A 21,672-nucleotide genomic window follows, 5' to 3' on the forward strand; every position below is an offset into this window, starting at 1 on the left:
GTTCCAAAGTCACCCCAATGCATGGTCTCTCCCAGCTCCCTCTGGAGGTCAATTCCCCATTTCTCGTGCCCTTTCAGAGACAGGTACAAGCAGGTGGAAGCAAACAGAAATATATTCATTTTCTGGCTCCTCTCCCTGGTGGCGGCCTACTTTATTTTTTGAAAACAGCTTTATGGAGGTGTAATTGATAGACAAAAAGCATGTACTCAATGCATACAGTTTGATGCATTTGGACATAAATATACCCCTATGGAAGCATCACAACAATCAAGGTGGGGGGCATGTCACCTCCAGGTTTCCTTGTGTCCCTTTGGGTCTTTTTTTGTGTGTGTGTGTGTGGGGGGGGTAAGATCCCTTAACATGAGGTCTGCCCTCCGAAGTTCATGTGCACGGTGGAGTATTGCTGACCACGGGCTCTGTGTCGGACCACAGATCTAGAACTTATTCAGCCTACTTTATTCTGTAGGTTACTCTTTTCCTCTAGTTCATACCAGGGCAAAAAGTTCTCTGTTCTTTTTCATGGCTGCATAGTATTCCCTTGTGTGAATGCCATCATTTTCCCCATCAATCCCCTATTGTTGGCCATGTAGGATGTTTCTGGTCTTTTGGGGGCCCATTTTAAACTGCGACACAGCTGCCAAACTGCCCCTCCAAAAAACATCTGGCATACTAACAAGTGTCCCACCAATTCTCTGGTGTGGATGACACTGCATCAGGAGAGGCTGGGCGGGACATGGTCATCTCACTGCAAGGAGAAAGGCCCCTGGGTTTGAGGACGAGGGGAGGCCCACATTTTTACAATCTGGGAGTGTTGGAAACAGTATGTGCTGGAGGGCAGGTGGTGGCTGAGCGGCAGATGTGAGAGGCGCTGCCGTGACAACGATGGGAGGGTCCCAACCCGGAGTTGATGGCCATGGTGGGCCTTGGGCAGGAGGGGTGGAAAGGGGAGGTGCTCACTTCTAATGCGCCTCTTTCTTTTCATCAAGTGAGGAGTCAAGGGCTTCTGTTGAGATTAAGCAAGAACCTGCGCCGGGGCCCCCTCCGCCTCTGCTCGGTCCATGGCCTCCGGCTCTGGCCTCTTGGTCTTTGGTTTCTCAACCTGTAGGTGGGATAATAAAATTGTCCACCTCGTGGCCTGGTGTGTGAGGATTCAGAGTTCAGAGAGCAGGTGCTTAGCATAGTGTTTAAGAAATACTATTATTATTGCTTTTCCAAGAACATCTTTTAAAATTAAGTGATACAGGCTGGCACCAGCTCTGACCACCAGTCTGACCCACTCGGGTGCGCATGGCTGAGGATCCACCAGGTTACTGTTGAGAGCCTTGAGTAGGGTGGCGGAGGCTGAACCAGCCTCTAGGAGGTAATCAAGGAACTTTATGGAAGAGCAGGAGGCAGCAGCGGGGGCCCAGTTGACGCTGGAGTCATAGATTTGCAGGTCGTTTGTTTGAAGATATGCATTGGATGCCCGCTAGGGGTTGGGGCTGCAGCAGTGAAAGGATGGCTGTAGGCCCCGCCCTCCTGGAGGTGGCAGGGAGTGGCCGAGTGGCTCACCATGCAGATCCGGATTTCTGGGGTCTGTAAGGTGAGGCTGCGACAGGCCGGCCCTGCGAGAAGGAGATGGGACCCGACAGTTCCGTGCTCAATGCAGAGTCCCTGCTAAACCATCAAGGGTCATCCTTTGAGAGGAACAACTGAGGGAAGGGCCGCCAGATAGCGGGGACAGTGTGGCAAAGGCCTGCAGGCTGCAGACTACAGGGCACATGGAGGTGAGGGGACAAACAGGATTAAAGAGCGCTGTCCGGGTCTGCGCGTGTGGTCGATCAGATGATGTACGTCGGCAAATCCGTAAATCTCAGCGGCTTAGCCAGGCTTGTGTCCCTCCCCCGCTCCGTGACAGTCCGATGTGGGTCCGGCTGTCCCCTGGTGGCTCTCCTCCAGCAGTGACTCAGGGTGCGCTGCTTCCAGCCAGTCACCGTCACCTCCTTTCCGGGGGTCCTTGGGTTCCAGCCCTGGAAGGGGCAGTGGCGCAAGGGGGTGAAGTGCGCATGCGGGCGCTTACCTGTCTGGGACCGGAAGTGACGTCATGACGCCATGCCGCTCACGCTTCTGCTCCCACTGGTGAGAATCAATCGTCCTGACCTACTGCTGGGGAAGCTGCGACAGGTGGTTTCCTGGGGTGACCCGGAAGCGGAAAGGGGGTGGTGGACGTTTCCCACGGCCTGTGTAGAGGCGCCGAGGGGGTTCTGGGGGGACGGACGCTTAGACCTAGAGGGCTCGGTGAACAAGCTGGCCGGGCTCCTTGTCCTTAGGAGACACAAATATTACAAGTCACGATGAGCGAGTTTGAGGAGGAAAATGTGGAGGTGGAAGAACGTGGATCAGGCAGACCTTTTTTAAACAAACATGATTTTGTAATTGGAAAAACAAAAATCAAAATTCCAGGCAGAGATCGCCTTCCTCCTGTTTGGTGGTAGAAAGCGTTTTTATTTGTCCAACTGTCTTCGTGAGCTCGTCTGTGTCACACACACACCCAACCTCTATGTACTCCCAGTTCGCCCTTTTAGTAAACTCAGTCGGTGGTTAAACACTAGTTGGTTAAACGGGATTATTGGAAAAGGACATTTCTATATTAGGACGGGCTGACTTATGTGACAATAACAAGCAACCGCCAAATGGCAGTGGCTTGAAATCGCGCAGGTGGGTCTTCTCACTCGTGCTCCGTGGGTGCAGCCGGTGTTGATAGATTGGGGACAGTGCCAGGTGGCGTGGGACAGGCGCCCACAGCTCTGGTCTCGCACAAATAGTGAAACACGCCGCGCTGAATTCACAGACGTCGTTTTTGCTCGCATTTCATTGGCTAGAATTTGTCACCTGGCCCCACTCAACCACAATGGGGTCAGGAAGTGCAGTCCTTTCAATTGCCGGCCAAGTGGGGAGTTAGAAATACATGGCAAATAGCACGGATGACTGGCTAAACACTTGGAACCTTTTATCTCGACCAGGAACGTTTAAACTGACATTCATCTCGATAGGTAGGACCAGGAGCTTTTCTGTAAGTCTTGGTCTTCCAGGTATCTTAGGACATCAGATTCCTGTATAAAAAGCACCCACAAACCACAACGAGTCATCTATCCTTTCCAGTTTTTTTTTTTTTTTTTTTTTTGAAGTGACTTGAGAACCTAAAGACACTTATGAAGCAAACTGAGGGCTGGGTCTTCCTAGGTTTTCATGAGCTTTTCCATTCGGTCATTTACAGTCGCTTTGCAACTAATCTGGCAGCATTTTTTCTTCTTTTCCAGCAACTCACCTTCATTTCCAGTGCAGGCAACCTGGTTTGCATATAAACAAGTCTCTTGCTTTAATATTTCATTAGTTTGATAGGATTAAGTTATTATCTTCAGAACAACTGGCATAAACAGGTTGGGTAACAGACAGCTACTTTTCAGGAAGTGGGCAGCCTAACAGATGGGCGCAGAATTGCTTAGTCATAATCGTAGCGTGCTTGCCAGGGCAGCAGGTTTTGATGAAATGGACGGTGGCTTTCCAACTAGCACACCGGGTAAGCAAGATGGTTTTGGAGAGCTGGACTCTATATTTCTAATAGAATTTCAGTGCGTGCGTTCATTTCACATTCTGACATGTTTCCATTTTTCTCATGCTGGAGTGTATCCTGGCACACATTTCTCCACGCTTATACAATCCACACGTGTCCTGATGGCCTCTTAAGGATGGGAAGGCATCAGCTAGGTGGAGAGCAGGGAGGATGTAAATGAGATCAGTCTGGAGACAGCAGCAGGGGTCACACCATGCAGGGCATTAGAGGAAGAGTCTGTATTTAATTCCAAGGGCACTGGGTGGTTGATTAGTGGAATAAGAGAGACAAGGTGGCAAGAGATGGTGATGGCTTGGAGCAATGAGAATGGTGAGAAATGAGGATTTAGGGAGATGAAGGCAGCTTCTGTCTCTGTGCTGCTTTCTCCTTCCTGCTGCCAGCGATGGGGCGTCCTGACGGGTGATTGACAGGGCTCTGGAGATAACTGTTGATCTCTAGCTTGTGCTCTGGGTGTGAGAGGACTGACTCCCCATTTGGCCACAGCCCAGGTGCGATTAGGGGCTCAGGGCTGGGGAGCCCCGGGACAGGCGGCTTCATGGGTGGGACAAGCAAAGACCAGAAGTGCAACCTGGCCCAGGCTTCCCGAATTTCACTGGCCACTCCACTTCACTTGCTGGTTGCCCCTCATGGCCCTGACCTCTAAGGGGCTGGAGTGTCCCGGGCTCTGTCCACACACTTGCTCTGCGTGGTCTCATTTGGTCTCTGATTCAAACACTGAAGACTCCGGAAGCGGTGTCTCCAGACTCCCCGATCCCCATTGCTCAGTCAGCATCTCAAACGGAATTGGGGATCCCCCAACTGCTCCTTCTGTAGTCAGCTCCATTTCACTAAAACCTTGGCCTCACCCTTCACCCCTCCCTTTCTCTCACTCTGCACAAGTCCTTTGGGCTCCAGCTTGAAAATAAATTGTGAGAATGACCGCCTGCACGGTGGCCACTGCCTGCGACCCATTCCGTGTGTACTTCCTGCCTGGATTACGGCCACAGTCTCCTCGCTGCCCTCCTGCTTCCACTCACCCCTTACAATTTTATTTTCAACAGCAGCCAGAGGATCCTTAAAAAAAGATTTAAAGACTTCAAATATTATTTTGCAATAGGTAACATCTGCATGGGGTAAGAATTCCAAATAATCTAAAAGGGTAAACTGAGTCCCCTTTCCCCTTCTGTGGCCCCTTCCCCCGCTCCGTCTGCCGCTTCTCTCCTCAGAAGCAACTGTGGGTCCCCGCTTCTGCCGGAGACTTGTAGAGATACTGCGTGTATGATTCTATGCATCCTATGAATGGTTTAAAACGTGAGACCATATCACTCCCTTGCCAAAAACCTTTTGGTGGTTCCCCAGCAAAATGAGACTAAAATCCTAATTCCATCCCAGGGGGACAGGAACCTGCTTGTGGCCCCTGGCCACTTCCACAGCTCCGCTCCAGCCACAGTGGCCGACCTTGCCTTCCTTCCACTCTCAGGATTTGTGCCCTTGCTGTTCCCTCATCTTAGCACACTCTTCCAGCCTATGTGGAATTGCAGGCTGCCTAAAGGTCACTTCCTGACTTCTCACGGTCCCCATCCCATCGCCCTGTGCATTTCTGCTGTTTATAACACCATAGACTGCCATTGTTTTCTCCAGTGGATCTTGGGCTCTGGGAGGGACCTGGTCTGTTTTGGTCCTCGCAGTACACTCACTGCCCAGCCCAGAACTGGAAATGGTACTGCTCATGATTTTTTAAAAAGAGAAGATAACATTTAAGTCGTTACTGTGCCAAGTACTGGTCTTAATACTTTATTAACTCATTTGATCCTCAGAACCACTTTAGGTTTAGCTATGATCCACATTTAAGAAACAGGGAAGCTGAAGCAAAAAGTCTCACACAACTTCTAGTAAGCGAACACGCAGTCACGTAATAGTTGAGTGAATGAGGGAATCAATGAATGGCCCTGAGGAGGGTGGTGAGAAGTCGGGGGAGGTGCGGAGGGCCGTGGGCGGAGCGTAGGGAGCAGGGGACCAATGGGTACGCAGCTCTGGCTGGCGGCGTCTCTTGGGATCGCTGGCCCCGCCCAGGCCGCGCGAGGACCGCTGGGAGTTGTAGTCCCCTGCCCACCTAGCCACGTCACTGCCTTCAAACCTTATGGTACGATCGGTATCCCCAAACCTCGAGGAAGGTTCCCTCGCCCCCAGGCCCGTTACTCCTTCCTCCCCCCTTTCCTGAGGTCTCTTGGTGTAGCCTCCCGGCTCCGCGACTCACTTAGAGCCTCAAAGTCTCGCGGCGTCCCGACCCCCAGCCCGGGGCCAACTTGGTATCGTCCTCTACGTTCATCTACCCCCCCCACCTTTGGGATGGTCTCTCCCGCCACGCCCCCCCACCCCCCAAGTTGTTTCTCGCACGTCCTCTCGGTCCCTCCCCGCTGGCCCGAGCGGCCCACGGCATCTTCCAATGGCCGTTCTCCCCGCCCCCCGCTCCCTCCCCACTGCCGCAGGCCCCCCCCCGGCCCGGCTGTGGTACGCGCCGGCCACGCCCCCAGCGGACGGCGTTGGTACGCGCCGCGCTCCCCCGCGCGCCGCAGTGGTTCGGCCGCGGCGACCCCTCTCCGGCGCGCGGACCCGCGCTTGGTCCAGCCCGGCCCGTCGCCCCGCAGCCGCGCGCCCGCGCCCGTCCGTCGGCGGAACCCGCAGCCCCCCGTGCGGCCCGCGCCAGCCCCCGCCCGCCCGCCCGGCCCGCGCCGCCATGGTCCGTCCGCGCCGCGCCCCGCACCGCTCCGGCGCCGGGGGCCCCCTCGGCGGGCGCGGCCGCCCCCCGCGGCCCCTCACGGCGCGCGCCGCCCGCTCGCGCTCCTGGCCGGCCAGCCCCCGGGGCCCGCAGCCGCCGCGGATCCGGGCCCGCTCGGCCCCTCCCATGGTGAGCCCCCCGCCCTTCTTCCAGAGCCTTCCACGGCCCCGCCCCCGCCGGCCCCTTCCCAGGGCTGGCGTCTTTGTCCGTCGCCCCCTCCTTGCCGTGGGCTCCCGGGTGGCCCCAGGGGGGTTCCGCCGGGCCCGCTGCCCCCGTGGAAGCCCGGGTGGTACGCGCCGGGCTCGCCCCTTTGTTACGCGTGCGGGCCGGGGGGCGGGGGTGGGGTACGGGGGCGGGGAGGGCTCAAATTACTGCTGACTCCGCGGCCCGATTTAAACGCGGGGCGGGGGGCGGGCGTTCGGTGTGCGCGCTGCCTTTTCCGATCGGAAAGTTGGTGTCTCCCGGGGTGGGGGCGCGGGGCCCGGCGACCCGCGTACGGCACTGACGCGCCCAGGTGTTGCACCCGGGGGCCTTCTCCCCGGGCCCGCGCCGTGTGCGCCCCGCTTTGCACGCTCGCCCCGATGGGGGATGCCCTCACGGATTGCACACCCTAGACATCAGCATCCCGGTTTGCAGGAACACCAAGCTACACGGGCTTCCCCAGCCCTAAGGCAGGCACCTGCTTTGCAAAAAGCTGGATAAGGTTTCCTTACCTGGAGCGCTGAGAGCGCACACCCCGCCGTTTGCCGTGCTCACGGTTGCCCAGATGTGCGTGTTGCCCTAGGCTGGCGCTCACGCTCACTTCTTCAGTACACTGCCCCGCGTTGGGCACGGCGTGGAGCTGTGGCAGCTCGAGACAAGCCTCACACAGGCTTCTTGGCGTCTTAAACGGAGATGTCCAGACTCTGAACTCTTCCCCAAACTTAAACATAGCGCTTTCTCCACTGCCTTCCCCGCTTCCTTGGGCGTTCACATTTAGTCGTTCAGGAGCGCTTCCTGGGTCCTTAAACATGCACCCTAAGGCTTTCCTTCTCTTCCCAAGTCTCGAGTAGACCTTCCTAAGGAGTAGACGGCAAATCTGACGTGGAGGCGCAGCCCCAGATGGCAGGGTTCCTTTAGGGTTGTCCTGAAGCCTGGTCCTTCCGTTCGGTCCTCCCGCCTTGCCATGGGCATCCTGCTGCTGCAGGTGGGCCCGAGCTTCACGCGGGCATCCCTGGTCTTTACGCTCGGGATGAGATGGCTTTCGAGTCCTGCACGCTCAGCCTGCCGTCCCAGCTAAGCGGACCGTAAATGTGTGTTCCCGGCGCGCACCCTGCCGAGGTCCTTAGGTGCATTCGTGTGAATGCCAGAGGCTCCTCCAGCTGTGGGCTTTCACTCCATTCCCTCCGATGCTCCAGCTGTGGAACCTGCAGACTCAGGGCTTCAGCACCCTTCTCTGTCTCAGACACACTCAACCCTGAGACATGCTGGTGTGCTCACACCAGGATACGCTCTTGTTTCTTCCTCGTCTCGTGCGATTGCCCACATCCCGGGGCCACCTGCCCGGATGGGGAGCCTGCTTCCTTAGGTTGCTTTGCTTTTTAAGCCCCCCCCCAAAAACAAAGTTGGTCCTGTGTGTCCTTATTCTGGGACAAGAAGCTTTATAGGAAATTTGGGAAATGCCCGTTAGTAATAAAATGACAGTGACAACCGTTCGGGTTTTCCTGCTCCCTGGAGGTACTTGCTGGTGAGGGTGCCGTGGGTCTCCTGCAGCCTGGCTCTTCCGAAGCCCGCCCTTGTTTGCTTTGAGATGTGTTTGATTTGAAAAAAGATAGCTGGGAGAGTGCCCCGGGAGGAGAACGTGCAGCCTTCCTGGGCTCTGTTGCTGGAAGCTTCTCTTGGTGTTAGGCAAACCCTGTCCAGATGTTGTGTGGGAGGCCCCTCCAGGTGTTGCCTCCCTCCCTCTTCCAGATGCATCCCCACCTCCCAGCTGGTTCTGTTCTGTGTGCTTCTGGTCGCCGCCTCCCTGGGGCAGCCTGATGTGGGGAGGGCAGGTCGGCGACCGCCTGGGAAGGTTGGCAGGAGCCAGAGGGAAGAGTCTGGACTTTGTCTGGAGGGCCACGGGGAGCCCTGGAGGGGCGGGATGGGGCGGACCACGTGCCAGATAGACAGACACACACGGCCCAGGCTGGCTGGTGCATGGTGGGGGCTTCGAGGAGGCCCTGGAGCCCCGGAGAGCTGGCTTCTGCATTGGGTCTCGACAGAGGGACCCAGAATTGACGAGGCCCGGAGAACGGGTGGGTGGCACCTCCTTGGGGGTGGGGATGGCATTCCTGGCCAAGAGCACAGCTGGAGCGAAGGCTGGAGGGGGAAGCGGGCGGTGGCTCTCAGGGACCCTACACGGGCCAGTGATGAGGTGACAGACGGCCTCTGGGTGGGAGGAGTATGGAGGTGGTGGCAGGAAAATGATGTGGGGGTCAACCACGTGGGGTCTTGACCCCTAGGACGAGGAGCTTAGATCTGGTCCCGGGAGTTCTGAGTGGACGATTTGGGTCTGAGCATGGGGATGGGGGTGTGGGGGACAGCCTGTCCTTGTGCGTCCCCCAGCCTCAGTTTCCCCACCCCCCTCTGCTGCAGCAAGGTGCTCGGGTCTTCGGGGCCCTGGGTCCCATCGGGCCCTCCTCACCCGGGCTCACCCTCGGGGGCCTGGCTGTAGGCGAACACCGGCTGAGCAACAAGCTGCTGGCCTGGAGTGGCGTCCTCGAGTGGCAGGAGGTGAGCTCGGTCAGGTCCCCTTGCCAGTCCCTGTGGGGCTGCCCCTGCGGGGGGGGTCAGGCCCGGGCGTCTGGGCTGTGTCCAGTGACCCCTCCTGCTCCCGCCACAGAAGCGCAGACCCTACTCGGACTCCACGGCGAAGCTGAAGCGGGCCCTGCCCTGCCAGGCCTACGTGAACCAGGGCGAGAACCTGTGAGTGCCGGGCGGGTGTGCGGGGGCAGGGACGGGCGGCCGGCGTCCCCTGACCTCTTCTCCCCGCAGGGAGACTGACCAGTGGCCCCAGAAGCTGATCATGCAGCTCATCCCCCAGCAGCTGCTGGTGAGACCCGCCCCCAGCCCCCCAGCCCGCGCCTCGGAGCCCCCACCACCCCAGCAGTGACCGGCTGTCCCCTTGTTGCCCCCAGACGACCCTGGGCCCCCTGTTCCGCAACTCGCAGTTGGCGCAGTTCCACTTCACCAACAGAGACTGCGACTCCCTCAAGGGGCTCTGCCGCATCATGGGCAACGGCTTCGTGAGTGCGGCGGGGCGGGGCGGAGGGGGCCGGGGTGGCAGGCTGGCGCTCCCGGGGGTCTGGGAGAGCGTCCATGCGCCGTCCCTGCCGGGAAGTTAGGGTCTGAGAAGTTCTCGGTGCAGCGGAGAGCGGAGGATCCGGGCCCCGCTGAGAGCTGCCTGTGCAGGTGGTGGAGGCCCGGGCTGGCTGTCCTGGGCCTGGGACGCAGCCTGGGGGGCAGCTGGTGAGCCAGGCAGAGGGTCATGGGCGATGGTCGGGCTGACACCCCCTGGAGGCCACCGGACCAGTGAGTGTGGGAAGTGCCCTTCAAACACAGGGCCGGCAGGAAGTGGCACTCAGCCTGGGCCCTGCAGCCCCAGAGTCCACGCCCTAATTTCAGCGGGTGCTGGGAGGGGGTGGCACGAGGTTGGGGTGCGTCTTCTGCCCAGGACCCCCAGACAGCTTGGCTTTGGGGTTCCCTCCAGTCCTGGTCCCTTTTGGGACAGGCCCCCCACCTCCCGGCCGCTGCCTGCAGCGGGCGCTGTGTGCCACACCCCTCACGTCCAGGCACATCCCGCTCCCTCAGGGCCTGGACAGGCCAGGGCTTGTGGCTGGGGTGGGGTCTCCTGCCTGCCCTGTCACCCCTTCGTCCAGCACCATTGCTGAGGGCCTGCCCTGCACAGCCCCCAGCGCCCCCAGGAGTGCAGGCTGCAGGGAAGGTGGCTGTCACGTGCCCTCTGTGACTGTCGGCCGATGCTGCTGCCCCCGTGGTGGCTCCGGGAGGGCCGGCTGCACGGCTGCACGTGGATCCCGGAGCCCAGGGCCGGGTTCCCCGGGTGGGCAGGCCCTGGGGATGAGAAAAGGCAGGCAGCGCGGGCAGAGGTGCCGGGAGGTGGCCTGGGAAGTACACGCCCTTTCTCCAGGCTCCCAGATGGGGCGGTCTGTCGGGTGCACATTCTCCACGTCCCACGGAGGTCGCACCAGCATCTCATGTCAGGAGCATTTATGTGGCACTTACTGCATGTGCTGTCGTTATGCCGTTTTACAAATGGGCAAACTGAGGCCGGGAATCCTGAGGTGACTTGCCTTGGGTCGCACAGCTAGGAGGTGGCAGAGCTGTGGTTGCACTAGGCAGGTGGGTCCCACGGCTGTGCTCTCAGCCCCAAGGCCAGGTTGCCTCCATCCGGGTTGTAGATGGAGACCTCAAGGTCCTTACACCCTAGTGGACGTGCCAGGCCCTGGCCCTGACCGTGATCATGGGGTTCAGGGACTCCGTGGGGCACATGTGTGCGTGTCTCTCACTGAGGACTGGGCTGTCCCACGGTGACCTCATCACCTGGACGAGCGGTCTCGGGTGGCGTGGAGGGGCGTCTGGCTTGGCCGGCAGTGCCCCGCTGCCTGACCTCCTGGCCCCCCCCAGGCGGGCTGCATGCTCTTCCCTCACATCTCCCCATGCGAGGTGCGCGTGCTCATGCTGCTGTACTCGTCTAAGAAGAAGATTTTCATGGGCCTCATCCCCTACGACCAGAGCGGCTTCGTCAACGCCATCCGGCAGGTCATCACCACCCGCAAACAGGTGTGCGGGGCCCGGGCCGCCCAAGCAAGGGGCCTGGCAGGAGGGTCGGCTGCCCATGGGGTGGGGCAGGTGGGCACGCCCGTGGCGGGGGGCAGGGGGCTCCAGAAGATGACCACGTGTCCTGTTTCATGCTGAACCAGTTATTCATGCTGTCCCTCTCTCCTGAAAAGGTCCCAGTTTGTGCATCAAATTCTCTGGTTGCTCAGGCTGAGGGGCCGTCCCCGCGGGCTCTGTACTCCAGGCCGAGGGGCCGTCCCCACGGGCTCCGTACCCCAGGCTGAGGGGCCGGGCCAGCCCTGGGGAGTCCTCTGGGGCTGTGCACAGGCTGGAGCCGGGCAGCCAGAAGGAAGGCTGGGGTGCGGGTCTCCTGGGCAGGCCGGGCGGGGACAGCATGGGCCCCATGGCAGGGGCACGGAGGAAGGGTGGGGTGGCCTGGGACAGCTTTGCGGTTCCCAGAAGCCGCCTCTGGGGATTACTGCCGTCTCTTCCCACAGGCAGTGGGACCTGGTGGCGTTGCCGGCCCAGTCCAGATCGTCAACAACAAGTTCCTGGCTTGGAGTGGAGTCATGGAGTGGCAGGAGGTGAGCCCTGCGGTGGCCCGGGTGGCCGCAGGACCAGCGCATCCTCGCTGACTCGTGGCCTCCCGCTCCCGGTGGTCTCACCTCTCTCTCTCCCCAAAAGCCCAGACCTGAGCCCAACAGTCGGTCGAAGAGGTGGCTGCCGTCGCACGTCTACGTGAACCAAGGGGAGATCCTGTGAGTGTCGGGCTGGGGCGGGGGTGGCGTCTCAGTGAGACCCGGCCTCCTGAGTTCGGTCGCCGTGTGTCCCGCAGGAGGACTGAGCAGTGGCCGAGGAAGCTGTACATGCAGCTCATCCCACAGCAGCTGCTGGTGAGTGGTGACGGGGGTGCGAGGCATACCAGGTCGGCGTGACAGGAGCTGTTCTGGACCTGGGGGGGTGGCTTCCCCAAGAAGGAGACCTTTGAGTTGCCAGCTGGAGGAGGAAGGTGGAAGCATGTTATGTGCAAAGGGCCTGTGGCTGGAGGCTGGCCTGCCTGGTGTGTGGAGGCCAGCAAGGGCAGGGGCATGGGGCCCGCAGCCCTGCTGAGGGTCACAAGACCTGTGTGAGGGCGTGACCTGGGCCTCGGCCCTCCACCGGGCAGCGTGGCCATGGGCTGTGCCAAGCTCTGCCAGCCCCTCGGCTTGCCCACAGACCACCCTGGTGCCGCTGTTCCGGAACTCGCGCCTGGTGCAGTTCCACTTCACCAAGGACCTGGAGACACTCAAGAGCCTGTGCCGCATCATGGACAACGGCTTTGTAAGTGCGGCCGCGGGAGGCCGGCGCCAGGGGGGCTGGGGGAGGGCTGGGGCCACGTCCATGCAGGGCTTTACAAACTGAAGTGAGACAGACCAGCAGTGGCGGTGTCCCCACAGGCGGCTGGAGAGAGTGATAGCAGCTCCCGGGCCACGTGACTGCCCTGGGGCTCTGGGGGCCTAACCCACCTTACAGATGGGGAAGGAGAAGCTCAGGCGGGGCCTCAAGGCCGGGGCGGGACTGGACCCCTGCGGCCTCAGGAGGGTCCAGTGTCCAGTGCCGACCCCGAGCTCCCGGCTCGTCACCTGCCCACCTCCTGCTCCCTCCTGGGGCTCCCGGAGGCCCTGCTCCAGCGGCGGGCGGTGGGGGTGGCGTGCCTGCCTCCAGCCCAAGCCCCTCAGCACCCCGTCTGGCTGTTGGAGAGTCTCGGCCCAGTCCTTTCCTCTTTGGGCCTCAGTTTCTCCACCTGTGAGGCGGGGAGGGCTGGACTTGGGGGTTTCAGAGGCTGCAGCCGGCGCTGTCCACTGTTGTGGGGATCTGCCGTTCCTGGGTGATGTCGGTGCCCACGTCACCTTCCTGGCTCTCAGTCCGCTGTAGCTGCCACAGCCGTGCTGTTGTGCATCTGGGGGGCTGGTTGTGTGTCTTCCACATTAAAGAGTCTAAAAGCATAGAGTTCCCTCGGCAAACCCCATAATGCCCCGTGTGCCTCTGGCTGGGCCTCCCCCGGGCACACGCGGGTCCCCATGCAGGGCCCGGGGCTGTGGGCCACGAGCTGCCAGCCTCCCCTGGGGCTTGTGAGGCCTGGCCACCGAGGGAGAAGAGAGGAGCTGGGAAATGGATCGGGAGCCCCAGGTCCCCCTCCCGGTGACCCTGAGCAGACCCTGTCTGCTGTGGGCCAGGTCCCTTTTTGGGGATGATCCGGGTGTTGGCCTGTGTGGCATCGGTGGCACTGTGGGCAGTGGGCGCCGCCATCTCCTCAGGGCAGAGTCCTGGGCCGTCTGTCTCCTCGTCCCCAGATGGCAGCGGTCCTGGGGCCGTGGGGGCGGAGCCCCAGGACAAGCCGGGTGGGCGTTGTGGTGCCGGCGGCAGGGGCGTACGCGGTCCCCGGTGCCCGCCGTGACGCCGCGCTCCGGCCGCAGGCGGGCTGCGTGCACTTCTCCTACAAGGCGGCGTGCGAGGTGCGCGTGCTCATGCTGCTCTACTCGTCCGAGAAGAAGATCTTCATCGGCCTCATCCCCCACGACCAGGGCACCTTCGTCAGCGGCATCCGGCGTGTCATCGCCAACCAGCAGCAGGTCCTGCAGCGGAACCTGGAGCAGGAGCAGCAGCAGCGAGGGGTGAGGCGGGTGCCCCGGGTGCGGTACCCCACCCTGCGGCCCCTCGGTGCTCACTCTTCCCCACTTCCCCCACAGATGGGGGGGTAGTGGCCGCCCCCGGGCTGGGCCCCTCCAGGAGTCACAGACGAGGCCCCTGCCAAGACTGGTGAGTGGCACCCGGGTCGCGTGCAGCCTGGAGCCTTGGACGTGCCGGGAGGGTTCCGGAAGTGGTGTGACCCTGGCCTTGAGAGACCAGAGAGAGGCACGACCGTCCCCCGTGGGCCCAGGCCTCCTGGGCAACGCCAGCCCCAGGCCCCCCACCCTCAGAGGCAGCAGAACTGGGGTCTCCAGGCCGGGCAGGGGCCTTGGGGCTCAAGGCCTGGGGGTCCAGGGGCTCCTGGAGCCTGCGTCCAGCCCCCCCAACATCCCCCTGCCCCCAGGTCAGATGCTTCTGAGCGGGGGCCCCTGGGGACTGCAACTGCCCAGCGAGATGGAGGACAGAGTCCTGAGATGTCTCCGAGGACGGTCCCCACCCCTTTACGTTCCCTAATAAAGTCTTTTAAAAGCCCGCCGGCTGCCGTGCCCGCTGTCCAGACGCCATGGCTGGGAGAGGCCGAGCCCCTCCAGGGACAGCAGTCCCCGCACCTGGGCGCCGTCGGTCCCCAGAGGGCTGGCGGCTAGGCCCACTCCCCGAGTTTGGGGCCAGCTGGGCGGGGCCTGTGCGGCCCTAACAGATTCCCAGGTGGCCGCCTTAGGGCTGCTCTGAGCCGGGAGGGAACGGGGACCTGGTGCGGGCCGTCCCCAGCTGATGGGGTGGGCAGGGCTTGGTGGCCGCATCCTCAAGGGCCTTCCTGGGGCCGGCTGTGCTCTGCTCTGAGATTCCCCTGCCCGGTGTCCCCAGCTGCGTTCCCGTTCCCTTCGGTTCCCTTCGGACTCAGGGCCCCGCTGCGCTGGAGGCAGACACGGGGCGGGCGGGGCCTGGTCCGCCTCCTGGGATGGGTGGCGAGCTGCGGGCCTGGCCGCGCTCTCAGCCCCCACGGCCGCAGGGCCCAGGCCCCGGGTGCAAGGCCGGCGGGCAGAGCGCTCGCTTCTCACGGAAGCTGCGGTCCGGCTCTCGGCCTCGGGGTCACCTGCTCGGCCTTGCCAAGCTCTGGGCTGGGTCATGCGGGCGTCACAGCGGGGGCGGCCACGCGTGGAGAGAGCCGCTCTCGGGGTCCGCCAGCAGCCGTGGCCCTGAGAGGCCGGAGTCCCCGCTGCAGGGGAGGCGGCGGGCCGTGGGGGGGGAAACCGAGTGCCGAGCTGGGGACAGAGCCCGCCCCCCCATGCCCCTCCCGGGACCGGCCGCTAGCCCGGCCTGGGCACCAGCAGGCAGCTCGCGGGGGGCCCACCAGACCCCCCCCCTCCCCCGCAGAGCGCTGGCCAAACTTAAAGAAAAAGAGCATTTATTGGGGGCGGGGCGGCTCAGCCCTCGGAGAACTGGCGGTACAGGCGCTCGAGCCGCGGCTCCAGGCGCAGCCGGAACGGGATCTCCAGAATCGCCGAGAAGCCTTCGGCCAGCGTCGGCGCCTCGAACTGCTTCCTGGTGGCAGAGCTGGGTGAGGGAGGCGACCGACCCCCTGGGCCCGCGCCCACCCGGGGTGCTGCCGCCCTCGCCTACCGGTAGCCGAACATGACCACGTCGGACACGGGCGCGTGCGGGGCGCCGCTCATCTCCCGGAACTGCGGGGGGGAGGGGGGGGGTCAGGCTGCGGGAGGGGAGGGAGGAGGGGGGTGCAGGGGGCGGGGGGCGGTCAGGCTGGGGGAGGGGAGGGAGGAGGGGGGGCGGGGGGCGGTCAGGCTGGGGGAGGGGAGGGAGGAGGGGGGGCGGGGGGCGGTCAGGCTGGGGGAGGGGAGGGAGGAGGGGGGTGCGGGGGGCGGGGGGCGGTCAGGCTGGGGGAGGGGAGGGAGGAGGGGGGTGCGGGGGGCGGTCAGGCTGGGGGAGGGGAGGGAGGGGGGTGCAGGGGGGTCAGGCTGGGGGAGGGGAGGGGGCAGGGGGCGGGGCACCTGGGGGGCTGCTCACCCGGTTGTTGTGGCGCGCCTGCTCCAGGGAGGCGCTGAAGAGGAAGCAGCGGCAGGGGACCCCCGCGTCCTGGGCGCACTTGACGTACCTGGGGGCCGGGAAGGGGCCGCTGGTTAGGGGCCCCGGGCCACCCCGCAGAGGGCACCCGCCCACGCGTACCTGGCCCGGCTCTGGATGTCTGGGTTTGTGTTGTCGATCACGACCCGCTTCCTCTGCTTGAGAGCTGCCTCGCACGCGGTCACACAGCGCTGCCACGAGCCCAGAGTGTCCTGGGGCGGGAGGGCAGTCAGGCGGGCAGGAGACCCGGGGACTGGGGGGGACAGGGAGAGAGACACTGGGGAGCAGGGCGGAGGGGGAGACCCCGAAAGAGGACGGAGATGCAGGAGGAGCGGAAACCTGGATGGGGACACGGGCCGACAGGGGGACGGCAGGGAGCGGGGAGGGAAGCCGGGGCGGGGGACCGGGACTGAGGACCGACGCGGGCTGCACACCCGTCCTACCCTGTTCACGTGGACGTATCCGGCCGACACGAGATGCTCCTGGAGGAACGTGGACTTGCCAGCTGCGGAGAGGGCGGTGTCAGTGGGAGCCCGGGGCCTGGAGGGGGCTGGGGCTTCTGGAGGTCAGACGTCAGGGGTCAGGGTGTCTCACCCCCTGGAAATCCCACGGCGACAACCACCTCGGGGTCGGAGCTCAAGAGGGAGCTGGACTCAGGGAGGCAGAGCGGCCCGGAGGGGGAGATGGTCCTCTGGGAGGGGGCCGTGATGAGTGAGGATGCCCCCAGCATGTCCCATCCGGTCCCCCTGCCCCAGCCCCGGCCCCGGCCCCGGCCCGTGGGCCTCACCGGATCGAAGGCTGGGAGCTCAAAGCCGGCCACCGGCCACTTCAGGAAGAACTCCTCGGGCGTGGCGAAGGGCAGGCCAAGGTTGAGGGCAAACTGGGGGCGAGGGCGGAGATCAGACGGGGCAAGGGCCAGGCTCGGGGGGCACGGGCGGAGGGCCTCACCAGGCGGTCGGCGCAGGAGAAGTCTTTCTTCTTCCGCCCGGGGGCCCAGTTGGCTGGGCGTCCAGCTGCGTCTGGAACATACGGAGGACACACCGGGTCACCACCAGCCCCCTCCATCAGCGCTGAGGGTCCACACACTGCCCCCACCCCCAGGCCCTACCTCCCACGAAGACACTGTCCCTGATGGAGATGGGCACGCCCTCGTTGGCCTGGGGACAGACAACAGGCATAAGGAACCAGCTCCCACGTCTGCTCCCCCAGAGCATGGCTGGTTCCCCGGGGATGCTCAGCAGGTCTGTGCCCCGAGTCAGCCCATATCTAACCCTCCATGCCCCTCATCTGACACATCAGCAGATTCCGTGGGCCCCCAACTGCAGCCACTTCTCACTCCCTTCACTGCCACCGCCTCCACCATGGCCACCAGTGTCGCCCACCTGGACTATTCAGCCCCTTCTGGCTGGTCTCGCCCCCTCTATTCTCCACGTGGCCACCATGGGCGCCGGGTCCTGGCCCACAGGGCCGCACACAACCTGACCCCTGCTCACCCTCTGACCTCATGCTGTGCCCTCTCCTCTTACCCGCTCAGGTCCAGCCCCAGGCCTCACTGTGCCACACACCGGGCTGCCCTCAGGGCCTTTGCACCTGCCGGCACCTCCACCTGGACCACTTGTGCCTAGAAACCCAGATGGCTCCCTGTCCTGTTCACTGACACCGTCAGCTCAAGCGCACGCACGAGTGAACGAGCGAATGAGTGACTCACTGAGCGACTTCTCGCTCCACCACTCTGGTTGTCAGAGTGTAAGCGCATCGGCCTCGCATCCCCACACTAGAAGGTGAGGCCCGGGGAGGAGATGAGAGGAGGAGAGAGGCGGCCAAGGAGCAGAGGCGGCCAAGGAGCAGAGGCGGCGTGGGGAGGCCGCCCGGGAGGCCGTCTCACCTGCTCCTGCAGATGGTCCCACATGCCGATCACCGGCTTCCGGTACAAGCCGGCGTGCGTGGCCACCAGTACCTGTGGGCAGGGTGGGGACAGACACTGTCCTCAGCGCCTCCTCAGGCTCCCAGAGCCCTTCAAGGGCACGTGGGTCCCCAGGGTGCTCCCCAAGCCCTGCCGATCCAAGGAGAGCCCCCCGTGCCCCAGAACCGGCCACTCGGGGCGGGTTCTGTCAGCACAGCCCCACCCGGGGCCCGCGCCACTCAGCAGGGGCTCTGCTGCCTCCTCTCTGCCCCCCACCGCAGTGTCCCTGTCCCCCAACATAAGCAGCAGCTGTACCTGAAAGGGGACCCCCAGCTTCTCCAGCACGGCCTCCACCTTGGCCTTGAACTCCTCCGCTGGCAGCTTCCTGCGCCCGATGCCCATCTGGTTGGTGAAGATCACCAGCTGGGGAGCAGATGGGTGTCACCGGTGCCCGTCTCACCAGGCCCCAGCCTGCCCCGTGGGCTGGCCACTGCTTGCACGCAGACACACACACACACACACACACAAAACTCACCTTGTAGCCCTCGGCATCCAGCTCCCGCAGTTTCCGCGGAATCTCTGGGTACAAGATCCTAGGCCGGGCGGGAAGTGGCAAGGTGACCTGGGGCTCCGAGGGGGCCTCACTCACCCCCTCCTCCGGCCTCTGCTCACCTCCAGTCACTGGGGCCGGTGGGAAAGACCTTCCCGGAGCGTGTGGTGATGAGGGTCCCATCCAGATCAAAGCCGGCCACCTGGCATCACCAGAGAAGAGGAACAGCGGCAGCGTTACGCCTCTGACGCCCCTCACTCACAGGCTGCTAGGTGGGACTATTACCACCCACCCCTTATAGATGGGGAAACTGAGTCATAGAGCGCCTACACGTCTTATGTAAGGACAAGGCACAGCAGGATGTGTCCCATGTGTTCCTGACACCTGAGTATAGAGCCTGCAATCTTCACTGGACCATCTCTCCCACTCCTCCTAAGACCCTCAGTATTCCAGTCTTTAAAATGGGGCTCCTGGGGCTGGCCCGGTGGTGCAGCGGTTAAGTGCACACGTTCTGCTTCAGCGGCCCGGGGTTTGCCGATTCGGATCCCGGGTGCGGACATGGTACCACTTGGTAAGCCATGCTGTGGTAGGCGTCCCACATATAAAGTAGAGCAAGATGGGCACGGATGTGAGCTCAGGGCCAGTCGTCCTCAGCAAAAAAAAAAAAGAGGAGGATTGGCAGCAGTTAGCTCAGGGCTAATCTTCCTCAAAAAAAAAAAAAAAAAGGTGGGGGGCTCGTATCCGACCCCTGCTCTTCCCCTGGCTGTGAAAATAAAAACAGGAGCCGAGCTTTGTTTGGGTGCTGACTGCCCGGCAGGGACGGTGCCACGTGCTTCCCACGGATTCATCATTTCACTGGTGGGAAGTGGGTCTCAGAGAACACGGTGTAACAGCATCTGAACTCGTGTCTCTGGACCTGAGAAAGACTCATCATAGTAGCTCCTGCGAAAATGTTCGTGAGCGTTGCTATGGTCACTGGGCAGTCACTGTGGGTCAGGCAGGAGCTGACATACGTCAATTCCCCCAGTGCTTACAACCCCTGAGTGTGTCATCGGGGCCATTTCTCAGAAGAGAAAGTGGAGGCTAAGAGAGGTTGAGTGACCTGCCCAGGGGCACACAGCAAACCTGGGCTTGAGTCCCCAGTCTCTGGTGGCTCCCTCAGTTCTCAGCGGGGCGCTCACCTTGCCCCGGGGCCTCACGCCAGGTGCTGTGAACACCAGCAGCTTCTCAAAGCTCTCCCAGCCGGGGGATGACTTCCGTATCCGCTTCTTGGGCTGCTCAACATCCTCCTTGTGGTCTGGGGCCGCCGGAGGTGTGCCAGGTGGAGTGTCTGGCTGGGATTCTGCCGTGCGGGCCTCTTCCCAGCGCAGGGTCAGCGGGTGGAGGCCGTTGACCAAATACAGCGTGTCCCCCACCCCCAGAGAGCCCTTGGACCCCGGGTTCAGCACCTGCGTCCCGGCAGTTGAGGGGTTAATTCCCAGCTGTAGAGGAAGAGGGAGGGGCTGGGACTGGCTCCGCCCCCACCGGTAACCTCCTCCAATCAAAAACCTCAGGACAGACCGTGCCTCTCCAACTGCCAATCAGACCCTTAAGCCCCACCTCTTCACTGTGTACCACCAATCAGAGCTTTGGAAAGGTTACAGGCATCCAGTCTTATCCAATTTAAATTGTGCTGGACTTTGACCCCACTGGAACGGGCCACACCCTCTTCCCTCCCAGCCAGTCCGATTTTCCCAAAGGGTCTGCTCCCTGCTGGGTAGTGATTCTTCCCTGACACCGCCCCCGGGCCTCGCTGACAAACTGGTACCTGCTTCACTGCCACGGTCCGAGTCTCAGGGTCCGCGACCAGCTCCACTGAGGTGGGGGCGGTGAAGTCAGGATTTGCATCATTGCGTTATTGCTTCCCCAACCCCTGGGGAGCATGGCCAGCTCTAGGCCACAGGATGGGGCTGAGCACCCATGCAGGAGGAGGAGCAGTTTATTTCTAAAACTAGTTTGTTCCTGGACAGATAAAGGCCTTAGGACTGCCTGTGACACTGGTCCTCGCCTAGGGACAGGGTGGGTGTTTTTCTGTACAGAACTGGCTTCTCCTGCACGAAGAGGTGGCCAGATGCCGGTCCTGGGCTTGGCCCGCTACCACCCCTCCCTGCTGAGCAACACGCACTTTTCTCCAGAGGCTCGGCTCTCTCCTGACAAGGGTCGGGGCCTGATGTGCGCTTTCACGGGGCACTGTGAGCATCCTTCTCTGCCTAGTGACTTGTCTCGGGATTGGCGCCATCCCCTTCCCCCTCAAGGGATCTGGCTGGTTCCAGGTCCGGGGCAACCTTTCTCTCCAGCTCCCCAGAGGGCCCCTACTAACTTCAGGCCTGGCTGCAGCACGCGTTCCGCCTAGTGCCAAGCACGTCCCTTTCGGGATTGACTGTGCATGGTTCCCATCGACTGCGTTCCCGCTCCTGCAGCAGGCCACACCCCCTCCAGCTCAGACCCCGCCCCTGCCCACCTTGGTTTCTGGAGCACTTCCGGTCGGTAACCTGGGTCAGGGGTCCCCGGCCTAGGACCAGAGCTTGACCGTCCGAGGGAAGGAAGATGGGGGGCGGCCCCCCAGGGGGGCTCTCCAGCCACAGGCGGCCCTGCGCCTCCCCCTCGGCCATCCTGGGCGCCTGCCTGCGGGGAAGCAGGTCAAGAGGTTTGAGTGGCAGGTGGCCCTCGGACTGCTGCAGGAAGTCCCGCCTCCTCTCGCCCCCTCCACGGGGAATTCCCTCCATCCCCGGAAGGCTCCGGAAATCCCACCCACTCGCCGGCCGGGGGGCGCGTTTCCCAGACGACGACGCCCCGTTCCGGCCCTCGGGGAGCCGGGACCCCGCGCTCACCCGCGCCCGCCGCCTGGGCTCGCTCCCGCTGCCGACCGGGGAGGGCCCGCCCGCAGCTCCGCCGGCCGCTCGCTCGGCTCCTGGCGGACGGAAATGACTCGTCCCGCCGACGGGGCGGGGCCTGGCTCCTCCCATGACGGAGGCCCCGCCCCCGGCCCCCACGGTCCCTCCGCAGCTCTGACCTTCGTCTCTCTTGCTGCCGTGGGAGGCTCAGGCCAGCAGGGGGCGTGGGTCCTCCGTCCAGAGTCTTCACATTGAGCTCTAACTTTCATTCCCTGGGCTGGAGATCTTTACAGCGGGAGGAAGTGCTTTCCCATTTGAGGATCACTCTTGGTGGAAGAAATCCCCGCCCCCGACAACCCTCCTCGCCCTCAAGGCGGTAGTTTTCTCATCTATAAAGTGGGGATAATC

General features: G+C 62.7%; 2 protein-coding genes and 1 long non-coding RNA gene across 4 annotated transcripts in view; 1 reads left to right on the forward strand and 2 right to left on the reverse strand.

The window, feature by feature from the left end:
• The window catches only part of LOC106824151 (uncharacterized), a 17,856-nt gene extending 9,323 nt beyond the window's left edge, over nucleotides 1-8,533 (reverse strand). Inside the window, exon 1 of the long non-coding RNA XR_001396331.3 lies at nucleotides 7,085-8,533. This is a non-coding gene — a long non-coding RNA (uncharacterized lncRNA). The remainder of the gene's footprint in view (nucleotides 1-7,084) is intronic.
• On the forward strand, nucleotides 6,231-14,390 carry PTOV1 (PTOV1 extended AT-hook containing adaptor protein). The gene is made up of 13 exons (XM_044760225.2): nucleotides 6,231-6,500; nucleotides 8,988-9,125; nucleotides 9,235-9,317; nucleotides 9,387-9,444; nucleotides 9,530-9,637; nucleotides 11,037-11,192; nucleotides 11,687-11,773; nucleotides 11,874-11,947; nucleotides 12,025-12,082; nucleotides 12,405-12,509; nucleotides 13,646-13,843; nucleotides 13,919-13,988; nucleotides 14,263-14,390. The coding sequence occupies exons 1-12, from the start codon at nucleotides 6,330-6,332 to the stop codon at nucleotides 13,928-13,930; spliced, it is 1,248 nt and encodes a 415-aa protein (XP_044616160.2). The 5' UTR covers nucleotides 6,231-6,329; the 3' UTR covers nucleotides 13,931-13,988; nucleotides 14,263-14,390.
• Nucleotides 14,391-15,247: 857 nt separating this feature from the next.
• Nucleotides 15,248-21,415, reverse strand: PNKP (polynucleotide kinase 3'-phosphatase). 2 transcript variants are annotated; one of them, XM_070499212.1, is made up of 17 exons: nucleotides 21,262-21,415; nucleotides 20,892-21,055; nucleotides 20,199-20,245; nucleotides 19,573-19,872; nucleotides 18,514-18,593; nucleotides 18,377-18,434; nucleotides 18,157-18,264; nucleotides 17,824-17,895; nucleotides 17,047-17,095; nucleotides 16,887-16,957; nucleotides 16,726-16,818; nucleotides 16,533-16,629; nucleotides 16,382-16,443; nucleotides 16,041-16,150; nucleotides 15,882-15,969; nucleotides 15,480-15,541; nucleotides 15,248-15,397 (listed from the first exon to the last, which is right to left on the reverse strand). In XM_070499212.1, the coding sequence occupies exons 2-17, from the start codon at nucleotides 21,040-21,042 to the stop codon at nucleotides 15,265-15,267; spliced, it is 1,581 nt and encodes a 526-aa protein (XP_070355313.1). In that variant the 5' UTR covers nucleotides 21,043-21,055; nucleotides 21,262-21,415; the 3' UTR covers nucleotides 15,248-15,264. The 2 variants fall into 2 exon arrangements, with proteins under 2 accessions (XP_070355313.1, XP_044616159.2); XM_044760224.2 differs by having other exon boundaries at nucleotides 15,248-15,401.
• Between the last annotated feature and the right edge of the window lie 257 nt (nucleotides 21,416-21,672).

This window comes from Equus asinus, chromosome 26 (genome assembly GCF_041296235.1).
Source record: "Equus asinus isolate D_3611 breed Donkey chromosome 26, EquAss-T2T_v2, whole genome shotgun sequence".
Lineage (NCBI taxonomy): Eukaryota > Metazoa > Chordata > Mammalia > Perissodactyla > Equidae > Equus > Equus asinus.